Genomic DNA, 12087 nt, shown 5'->3' on the forward strand with positions numbered 1-12087 from the left:
TTTGAAGTTATAAGTAGCGTGAGATTTAGATTCTATGGCTACAAACTTACTATTTCCTTTATAGAGTCGACTGAATGGTCATTACACAGCTGCAGCGGCTGCTGCTAAGACATTGCCTGGGATGTCAGCAACTCCACAGGGGTTGATGTTTTTACCGGTGTTCGAAGGAGGGATACCCCCTCATCATCCAGCAAGCGTCCCAATGATGACCACAGCAGCTGGTATGCTGCCTCATATGTCCAATTCACTCTCTCCTGCTTCGACAGCCAGTCCTCCTCGGCAGTTGTCACCGAAAGTGCCAACAACAGCTAGCATCGGAGATACGGCATCGGTATGACTATTCATTCTTCATTTAAATGTGATTTATGTAATGAAAATAATGCATCCTATGTCGTTTTTTATGTTTATATTTATTCAATAGCAACCTTATTGACAAAATTATTTTTTCTATATAATTTTTCTGCTAAATTTTTCAATAAAGTATGTGCTCTATGCAAAATACAGTCATCAGCGATTGTCTTCCTAGCTTACAAGCATGTGTCAAATTAATTACATATATGAACAAGATTTTTAACCAACTTCTTGGAGGGTTTCCAATTGACTTAAATATATTTCATGTTAGATAATCATTTTTATTTAAGGTTTGTGTGTATGCTTGAACCAACCAGACAATTTAAAAAGCATAATGATATGTATTATTGATAGCATAGGCGGAGATTGACTTGGAAGTCTGGGGGGGGGGAGCAAGGTCATTATTGCTGGGGGGGGGCACGATGATGATGTCAGCTCATATATACATTAGATCAGTCGACTCCACCTTTGACCCTGGAGGGGGGCAATGCTCCCCCACGCCCCCCCCGTATCTCCGCCCATGATTGATAGTCATGAAGAGGAATGTATATTTTGCAACTTAACTTCCAAAAATGTTCAATCGGCTCGAGTTTCAAAAAACTTTAGGGAATACACAAAGAATATACGACCTGTGTCAATATCTGTTCATTAGAGAATTTTAATACAATATTAGCGTCGTTAAATTTCAAATGTTTGAGTTCGAATTCCCTGGCAAGTATGGCACAAAGATTGTATGTGCAATTATTAGGAAATTCAATGCACCTCTATATCGAAGTTTCGATTCATTGTAATTCATGATTCACCCAACATAGTAGATGCTTCTTATAGTGAACGAACGTTATATATCTTTTAATATCAACACTTTTCTTTCATTCATCTTGACTTGCACGTCTGTTTTGGTATTCTTTACTGTTTTCATTTCGATAAAAATTTGCCGTGAATTAATCACGAGGGCACACAATGAGCAAACGTAAAAATATTTCTGGCTGCTGCTTTGCTTAGGTATTTGTGGAAGAGGAGGCAGAGAAGAGAGGAATGTGTGTTCCTGTTTGTGTGTACATTTGTTGTATTTTAGAGGGAGTGGAATGAAAATATTAGGGTGGGTAAGGACCAGAAAAGCAGATTCTGTAAATCGACAATAGACAACGAAGCCGTGGAAAAGCCCTTGAAGCCATTTGTGCACTTACTGGAAGTATAGCGGGTAAAGAGTCTAAATAAACTTGTTACGCTCTGTGGATAGGAAGAAGGAATGAACGGTAGCTACGAATCCTTCCTCCCTCCTTCTGGTGCTGTCGAGAAACAAACTCACAGGATGATACCTATCCTCCGAGTTTATTTAATAGCGAGACATGCCTGGGGCATTTCGCAAAGTCCCTTAACAATGTCTTTCGACAACACAGGGTCAATATTAGATGCTGTAGTGGAGGCATCGGGGAAACGTCGAACTACCAAAGGACGACGAGCACATTCGCCTGTGGATAGAGAAAGAGTGAGATACAGAAAGATCCAGATATATATATCGGTGTATGTGTATATATATATGTGTATAACACGCGTACACATAGGAGTGTCCCTATCAAAAGGATCCTAATGTAATTAGAAGAGATAACGGCGCAGCCGTAAGTTGGGAATTTCCCTTTAGCTTTGATCGTGATCTTCGCATTCTTAGGTTGTGTAAACTGTCCTTCTGGAGGCAGTGGCGGGAACAAAGCACCAAAGGCTCGTTGAGTTTCAATCACTTATTAAGGGTTAATTCTGCTATACGATCTCTGCAAGGAGTATTCCAAAAGCAAATAATGAAGGGTTGGAGAATCGAAATGGGTAGTAGAAACCGCAAGAGGTGAGGTATGCGTCTGTGACAGAAATGGGTAGACCTAGAAGAGAGAGAGGAAGGGATGGTACAAGGCGTGCAGACGAGAAATTCGGCTTTACAGCTCTAACGTGGTTTTATTGATACCCACAGCGAAGAGATTGTGAGTTTCCTGGAGTTTAAGTTGACTTTGACATCGATTTGCAGCAAAAGATCTCTTTTCCTTCCCGTTTTGAAAAGGTTAGCGTTTGGGCGCGAGAGGCTGGTTGGGTGAAAGGCGAAGATTGCTTTTGGGAGTAAATTTCCAAAATCTTGAAGTGGATATAGACAGTTTTAAGGTATCTCTTGTTCGGTAAATATTCTCTATGATGCGTTACCTTATCCGCTAGGTAAAACAAATGCTTTCGGCGGACTTTCAACTTGGGGAGCCCCCGGTGAAAATGCGATAAAGTTTGACCAAAGGGATAGTAAACTTCCGTCTCGGAAGTTGGAAATGGTTCCACAGAAAATCGATCATTCAAATACCATCATTTCAGTTACGTGGTTAGACGATTTACTTAAATGTACGAAACTCTGGCATGTCAGTTAAAGAATTTTTATTGCGAGTATGGAGCTTTCGAATCTTTTGAAATTGTTTCTGCACCCAAACTCTTCTATGCGATTGTAAGAGTGCCTTCTCTAATCAGGAGATTTGCTCATCCATTCAAATGAAATTATATCTGCTGCTAATTAAATGAATTCGAAGCTCCCTTCGATCTCAGATTTAATTTAGATTTACGTTACTGCTTTTAATTATAAATTCTATTTTGATCCAAAATTTATATTTCAATTTTCTCATCAATGGAGCAATTTTTTTTAATTTAGTGCTTTTTTTGCTCAAAGGTTTAGTTTAGTTTTCTACCTCTGGCTCTTTGCCTGACGAGTACATTTTCAGAATACAATATTTGATTTAAAATAATGTGCTGGCCGTTGGTATTAACATATTGACCATAGCGTGGCTCATTAAGTGAACCACGTGGTTTCATTCCACGGGCTATCGTCTTACATGTGTGCCGATTTTAACTAAGAATAATTATTATTCTTATTTTAAGATTTTTCTATATAAAAGAGAGAACCACTTTATAGGCACACAAATCACATGGGAATCCCATCGTGGATCGAGCAATGAGACATTTAGCCAAACAGAGCTCCACTTCTGCTGAAAGTTCGGCTGGGCGACCTGCTCCCATTTTATCAATGTTTATCTTCTTCCTCTTTATTCTATTGTATATATTTGTGATGGGCACACCTTAATGTTCCTGTGCCTCATAATAAGTCATATTACTGTTCATCACATCAAATACTGCATTGTTCATTTCTTCAAGGGACCGAACGTCTTTTTCTTGTAATTTCGTGTCATTTTATTTCTTCTAAGACAAAGAAAAAGCATAATACTTCAACTCCAGATCAAATAACATCAAGGATTCCTACAACAAGTAAATTTCAAGTAAATAAACAACAGTGAAGCTGTAGATAACAAGTAAATTATAAAGTAATACAAACTAAGTAGTAAAATAAAGTAAAGTAATATCAAATAGTAAGAATAATGAAAATAAGAAGTAAATAAAACTGTGTTTTAACCTCACGGTCTCAACATTTCCATTTCGGGGTAATTGAAAACAGGATAGATGGGTCACCAGAAAGACTTAAGATGTAAAAAAGCAACACTGCATGAAGTTGTGACTGTATACTAATCATATAACAATAGTAGTTTGACCCTTCCCTTTTTGTAGTAGCAGGTGGGGAAACAGAACTTAAAAAACAAAAGTAATGTGTGCAACAGAATTCTGTTTGTTGTTAACTATCAGCTGTTATTTAGGACCAATCAACTTCTATCAAAGAGTCCAGAATTGGCTCAGGGCAGCCAATAATACTACCTAACGTAACCATGTTTGTTAGATTTCAATAAAAGCCACCAAATCGCTCGCTGCTGTCTTGTTTCCAATTACCCTGGCTGACCCTATATTCTTTCATGTGCTACACTCTGACATAGCTGCCAACTTTGAAGAACTAGAATTATATATATATATATATATAGGGAAGTTTTCGCGTGGCTCCAAATTATGCAAAAAAATGAATATAAAAGGGATTGTTGAAAAACAATGTAGGGATTTTCCATTAATAAAAGTAAAATTGTAGAGATATTTCCCTTTTGCAAAAGCGTGACATCGTGCAAGCTATCGCGTTGATTAGCATTACTACTCTCAAATCAAATCACGCCAACACAGAAATAACCATCGGCCCGGAAAAAAGATATACAGACGTAACGGGACATATGGTCACCTCACCAATGTCGGATGTCGAAAGGCCGATTGACGCCGGTTGCTTAGCGAATTTTGGCATTCCGTCGAAAATGAAATATTTTTTTGTGATTTGATGCAATGGTGAAAATTTACTTTAAGTTTTTGACGTCATTTTGGGAATAAAAACAAAAGCAAAGGTCTTTTTTTTCCGGGTAAATTTTTTACGAATATTTTTTCAGCAAAAGTAGGGATTTTTTTTACAATCACAGTCGAAATTCGGGAGATATAAGAATTTTTCGTAAGTCCAGGAGATGGAGTAGAAATTCGAGAGCCTCCCGGAAAATCCGGGAGACTAGGCAGCTATGCTCTGATGTGTTATACATTACTATTATATATTACTATATTATTATATCATACTCTCTTCTTACACCAAATATATATAGGCCTACGTATACAATTTTCTCTCCTAAATTTATAAGATTGTTAACCATAAATGAAATGAACCTTTGTGTATTCACTCTGCGATATCAATCAGGATTTTTATACGTGAATACTTTATACAAATTTGTTATCTATCAAAAAATAATTTAAAATCCTTAATTAAACTTCTTCTAATAGAATATCTACTGAGAGTTCAACATTGAAATAAATATGTATTCATTTCTTATTCACAAAAAAATCCGTAGCCGTAAGTATTAAGTCTTTTGCTCAATGCAGCTGGAACCAACGTCCCACTCAAGCACGCATCCTCTGATATACAAGTGAAAATTTCCAAAACGTGCAAGTTGTGGAAATTCTAAGAAAAGCTATATATATAGAAAATGCCCTTGGCGATGAAAAAACAACTATATACGTATCAGTACAGCAATTCTTGAATGCGCAGCTACATACCAACTGCATAACAAAAACTGTATTCCTATAAACTTTCCGAGAACCATGAGAGTGAAAAAAGAATATATACGTAATAGGTTTTTCACATTGAGTGCCAGTAAAAGGAGTTTGTAGGAGCGGCAAATGCCCTTGAGGATGGGAATTGTTTTTGTAGAATGCGTCTTTTCACCGTCTCGATCCTCAGTGATCACCCAAGAACGTGGCCAAGCGCCTGTTTTTATATATGCATCTATATATGTGTGTCTATAAATTCGCATCTATTCTATATATTCGTGTCTCTTGCTGGTTGAGAGCTTTGTGTTCGAAACAGATACGATCCGAAAAAAACATACAATTTGTTTTGCTTTTTTAAAACAAAGAAAATGTTGCATTCAAAAGAGTTCTGAAAAACATGTATCTTGAGGTATGATGTTTGTTCGGTATTGAAGGAGAGACGCTCAAGCCAACATGCAAAGAATTTGAAAGGTTTTTTTTTTTACGAACAGTGAAATGTTGTAGATTACGTTCACCCTTTGAAGCTTACGACATTTTGTGCATTTGTATATGCATTGTTTATAGACTTTTCGTTTTCAAAAGCGGATAGCAAAAAAGTTCTTTTTCTCTCCCACCTTTCTTCCATACTCACTATTTTGTTCTGCCAGTATGTTTCCGATATTCATACATTTTTCATACGCAATATCTATTTTCACAGGAAAACGGTACATTTTATAAAGTCAATATCAATTTCCAATAATTGCTTGTGGACAATTTGTATATAAATTGACATCCATATTTACTAATTCTTACTGCATTTAATGTCGTGTTACTCCGGCAAGTCCCTAATTGAATTAAAGCATTTAATAAGATCTTTTTTACCATCCTACAGATATCTGCAGCTCTGATTGCAAAAAGAAAAATAAATTATAATTGAGATTAAAACCTACATAAATTTTGAGTACTCGTGTAATGTTTCAAAAATTCTAATTTTGGTTGCATTTTATGGATTAAAATATCTTTTGAGAGGATTTTTTTTCAAGTTTTTCTCATCGAATCATAGTTTCCTTAGCTATATTTTGAAGGTCCACTTCAAAAAAGGCAACAACTAAGCAAATTGCATTTTTTGAGTTATGCACGTCATGAGAATGGTGAAAAATACCTCTACATATTACAAAACAGCAACAACTCCCAACGCTGCTCATACGCTCCCTACTGTAATTAATCAAATCTCGAAGTTGATTCCCATTCAGTTCCATACAAAGCGAATCTCTAAAATGCAAATATCTCATATGAGAATTTTGAGTTTTTGCCTTTTTAAACAGGGCCGTCGAATTAATTTTAAAAAATTTCTTGTCAAAAAAACTCGATACCCTGTCATTTTTTCCCCGTCTGATACTGGAAAAAGTATTGAAAATGAACTCTATGTGAAGTCCGTCTATCTAGTTCATTAACAAATTCAAAGTAACTTGAATATCGAAAGTTCGCACAAACAAATAATTGTTTTATTATTACTGTACAAATTATTTGTTTGTGCAAAATATAAAGGAAATGAATTTGTAACTTAGTCGATAATTTTTTTTTTCTTGTGACCCGGTATCGGAAGCACTTCGAATGTAAAAGCTATTTAGATAGAGGCGAGTGTGGCTATTTGCCACAGGATTGGCAAAAGTGGGTGAATTTTAAACGCCCATGGAGTGGTAAGCCAACAAACTTTTGAAGGACGACTTCTCCCGTTTACTGTGCTATTCCGAAAAAACAAAAGAGGGATTGGCAGGGAGGAAACAGTGGGAGAGAATGATTTAAGGTAAAGAGATTGAATGGGTAGATTCGGATTTTTCAGACGGTGGATGAGGGGCGACCGTACGCTCATGAGACTGAGAAGATGGTGGGTAAGATGAATTTGTAGAAACAGAGGTGAGAGAGAGAGAGAGAAATATACGATGGGAGGAGATTGTGGATCTGTTTTGGCTCGGTTGAGTTTCGATATAACACTTGCCTTATATCCTGTCCCTTTCACCGCCCCTCGTTCTTGCTTCGCGCAATAAGGAAAGTCTCCAGAAGCAGTAGTTGCGTCTCTTAACAAGCGAAAGTCAATTTAGCGAGACGCGCTGGAAAAGAGAACAAGCCAAACACAAGAAGGGACGGGCGGGGAAAACGTCCTCTACTGTAGGAATAGTGCACAACCCGTCCCCAGTTTTCTTCGTACTTCTACCAACTGATCTTTATACAGTATGATGATAGCATCCCCCACGCGAGCAGACTCTTTTCCACTCCCAGCAGAGAACGAACCGAAACCTTTCGGTGAAACGCGTGCAACAAAATCAAAGGATACCCACAATAAGCGGGGACTCGATTTGTTTTTCCTTTTATCCTTCTATTGTTGGCCTGCACTTCATCTGCATGAATTTTTCATGTCTTAATGTAGCTGAATTGAATAATGAACATTTACAATGCACAAGATCCTTCTCTCTCTCTCTCTCTATCTATCTATCTTGTGCAAGGCTCTCTACCCTCATGGTCTACCCATTTCCTCTTTTCAGACTATTTCCCGAAGTCCCCAGTGTGGGGCTTTTGGCTTTCCCTCCCATCTTTTACTCTTTCTCAGTGTTTTCATGTTTGTGCCATGGTCTCCTTTCCTCTGCCGCCATAGCAGTTTCGGCGTGTGCCTTCTTAATATTTCATAGCGAACCGTTTCTTCCGGCCTTTGTTCGCGTTCGTAACATGAAAGATTGAAGAAGTCTTCTTCCTCTTTCTCTCTCTCTCTCTCTTTCTGGTAGAAGCAGCATCAGCCAATGTATGCAAGTGTGCGAGTGAGTGAAGGGAAAAGCTAAGCTTTCTGTTACATATTCTGGCTGCATTCCTCCACTTTCGAGTCTCCTCTTGATTCAATTTGAGAGCAACAGTGGCAAGAATGCTACGTGAATGGCAATTATTTCTGCTCGATCTAGACGGTGATTTACATGAAGGCGCGGCAAATGACTCTTCATGTTGTTCGGCGGAAGATTTCTGCTGATCTGGCGCTTTTCGCTTTGCTTATACTGTACGAGATGAGGACCATTTCTTCTTCCCCCGTCCTCACAGCTTTTAAAGCTCTGTGACAAGAGTTTTGCTTTATACTGGCTCTTCCCACAGGCCCTAGAAAACGTGTATGTGTGTGTTTCATTTTTTTTTCTTTTCTTTTCGTTCATTTCATTTCCCCACACGTCTTCACCATCTTTCAGAATTGGGTTTTTGTAGAAAATCGTGTTCCGATACCAACTAGAAGACAACAGAAAAATTTGTACCAGTTGTTCTGCTTACTTATTCATCGGTTCTGCGTTTTTATTCCATTACAACAAAGTCTCGATTGATTTTGAGGGGAGACATTTTCCGAGATGCGGAATTATTTATTTATAAGCCCAACTTTTTGACTCGGGTTTTCATAAGCTGAATGCATATTCTAAGGGTTTTTGAACGAATAAGCTTCGTGACTATTGAACGACAAAGAAACAAAGAATAACAAAAATGACATTAGTTTTCTTGCGATATTTTTTATTTTATATTACATTTAGTTGGAAAGGAATGTGATCTTTTGTGGTTTCTCCGCATTGCTAAAAATTATATTCAAGTATGTGTGATGGGAAAAAATCAGCTTGAGTGTCTTTGTAATCTACTTTCAAACGAAGGCCTATTTTAAAATTTGAATATTATCGGGAAGCATGCGTTATTTTCTCAAGCTCAATTATTAAATAGATAATCGAGTTACCTGTTTTTTTAAGCGATCGTGATCTTGTTAATCATACATGCTCAATTAAGGCTCGCGGGCCAAACGTGGCTCTACAGAGAGAGAAGTGGAGCAGGCTCACTTATTTCTTTTAGAGTAAACTGGGTCTTTCCTTGAATGACATTATCCTGATAGAGACTCTACATGGAATGGATGCCAATAGGCCACTTGTTATACTTCTACTGTATATAATCCCTTCAAACCCGAGATAAAACTGGCTATTTAAAAAAAAAAATTTTGATTGATTTGTGTTGGTATGTTATAACGCTCCCCCCTTAAAAAAATTAATTAATTTATTTATTTGGGTCGCTATCTTTACTAGGAACATTTGAGTTAATCCCACGTGTTTACCTCAGATCTTAACTTGAAAGAAAAGAATCATTAAAGCCATTTAAAACCGTTAAAAATGAAAGTACATATATGTATGTACATATAATGTATGTGTACCTCTGAAATGAAGAGGTTAAGTCTAACAGAACTTAGTCATAAGGAAAATAATGATTTGTTTCAAAATCAAAAAATTCAAGGTTATTAATCATTTCATTTCATTGTGACTCTCGACTTGCTCACTTGAGTGGCTCACGACGGGTTATCAAACCAATTTCGTGATCAAATTTTCACTCTCCAATAAATTGAGCATCCCTATTTTAAATCCTTATATCCCTGACTGGAAAAAAAAACCAGTCTGAGACACAAACAACCTTTTCTTCAATGTATTATAAAATCAAAGCATTTTAATGGATATTATCTGTAAAATACTAATGCTTTTTTTTGCATATTTTTACTTGAAAGGATCATTTTAAAAATAACATTCCAATCGTATCATCTCAATTACGGTGATAAAACAACTCAAAATGACATACAATAATAATAATAAATGTGAATAAATGCGATACAACGCACCACTACGCGAAAGTTGATTAAATTTCACCATCAGCAATGACGAAGAGTAATAAAGACATTTCAAGTAGAAACTGAATCGATAAAAGCCATAAAATTGCTCTGAGGAGCAAGTTGATGATAACGGCAATGAGAGAATATGAAAAAAAAATAATAATAATAAGAGGTATCAGTTCAATGGGAATGAGTTTTCGAAAAGAAATGAAAAGAATTTTATGAAAACGCTTGCAATAACGATGACAGATGTAATAATGAAAAATAGCTCTATTGCACCTGGAAACGGTGTTTTCTCATAAAGAAAGGGCAAGGTTATAATTATCATGTCGATATTCTGAAAAACAGGATGCATTAGATTAATCGAATCGTTAGTATAATTATTTCCAGTATCATATTTTTTTTTTCACTCATCATTTTGGAAATGATTGACAATGTCATTTTCCTCTCATTCAACTGAGCTGGTGAAAAATCTACTCCCGAAATAACATTTTTTTCAATTTCTAAAATTCTTAATATTTTTTCCCCAAAATATGAGCGTTGTTTTATTGTCATTTTATGCATATAGATGGGGCTAACTTGGCAAGACACTGCAATTTAGAGCCGAATCTAATGGCTAGACAAAATACACATACTCAAATCGGTATTCAAACGTGGATCTGTTGAACACAAGTGGATGTAAGCTAAATATTTTCCAATCAGGGGACTATTAATATAATTACCTACATTTTTTTTTTTTTGCTGAGAATGACAAGCTCATGTATTTTATTTATTTGTTCTTTTTTTCTTCGTATTTGATTGTAGGATTGGAAGTTTTGGGGCACTAGTGGTATCTCACATTTCGTGAGAAAGACCACATATAGTGAAGGTATGATATAACGAGTACGAGTGATTTGCTGGTGATTGTTAAAAGCTAACGTTAATGACACAAAAATATTTGTTTATATCGAGTTCAGAATTTGGTTGCTTTCGCTATAACGTCAAAAATATTGTCAAAAAAGCTCATTTTTGTTCCTCTCTCTAAAAACTAAATATAGAATGGATTGCTATTACCATCGCACGTGTCCTTTGCAAACATTATTTTTATGCATTTTAAATGAAGTATGGACGCAGAGAAAAGTCACATTTTATATCCATTCTCCTTAGGCTTTACATACGGGGAACTGACTTTAGGCACTTTCAGTGACTGGCATTCCGTGGTCATCTTTCACTGACAGAGTTCATTTGACAGGAACTTACAGTTTAAAGTCATTTCGGAATGACTGAACAAATCATGATAAAATGCCATTACGATTAGCGGAAAAATGTCAACGAATCCATGAATTCAGGGAATTGAGCAGCGAGATAATGATTGAGAATTCTAATTATTATATTTTCAGTCGGTCGATCGTTTTGAGAATACGAAATTTCATGGAAAAACAATTTTAGAAAATCAAATGATGTGAGCCAAATAAATTTCATTATTGCACACAATTCTGTTCAATCGCTGATACCGGAACGAAAAGATAGAAAAGGCAATTAAAATGCAGGAAAAGAATTACAAAGCAAAAAAAATCACTTATAGCAAGAAGTCTGTTATAACGACAACTTTCTGTGATTGTGAGCTGTGGTTATAGCGGACTTTTACTGTATTTCTAGTACGGTCATCATCGAGCATGCGCTATCGTCCTCAGGTTGTGACAATTGTTAAATATCTGTATAGAATATACAAGTTTTCGTTATTTCTTTCTGTCTTAATGATTCTAGAACTTTTTTTTTTGACCGAAGACATGAGAAAGCAATTCCGATTCCACGTTAAGGTATACATACACATATTCTAAGGATAGTATCTCGTACAAAAACTACGCGGGCACATGTCCCAGTAATTACCGGGGAAAAACACTGAATACGTTGCGGCAAGCAACTATGCCAATCTTCTTCTTTTAGCTGTTCTCTCCAACAGGAAAAATACACAGAAAGAAGGAGCAATTTGTTTCCTGCTCTAGATATACATACATAAATAAGTATACGCGTACTGCTGTATACTACTGCTCTCCTATTTCAAAGAGATGAACAAATAGAAACCAAAAGAATATTTATATATATGTATTTCATCCATACCCCACCAGTTCGACATCTTC

At 36.3% G+C, this 12087-nt stretch overlaps 1 protein-coding gene across 2 annotated transcripts in view; it reads left to right on the top strand.

The window, feature by feature from the left end:
• Nucleotides 1-12087, top strand: part of LOC149085027 (uncharacterized) — a 251583-nt gene that overhangs the window by 220120 nt on the left and 19376 nt on the right. For both annotated transcript variants that reach the window (XM_089232784.1, XM_089232785.1), the window contains exon 5: nucleotides 65-331. In XM_089232784.1, coding sequence (XP_089088910.1) covers nucleotides 65-331 — 267 coding nt within the window. The remainder of the gene's footprint in view (nucleotides 1-64; nucleotides 332-12087) is intronic.

Source organism: Pholcus phalangioides, unplaced genomic scaffold (assembly GCF_987345545.1).
Source record: "Pholcus phalangioides strain wild (caught in Gottingen) unplaced genomic scaffold, Ppha-v1.0 ptg000007l_1, whole genome shotgun sequence".
In the NCBI taxonomy this organism is placed as follows: Eukaryota; Metazoa; Arthropoda; class Arachnida; order Araneae; family Pholcidae; genus Pholcus; species Pholcus phalangioides.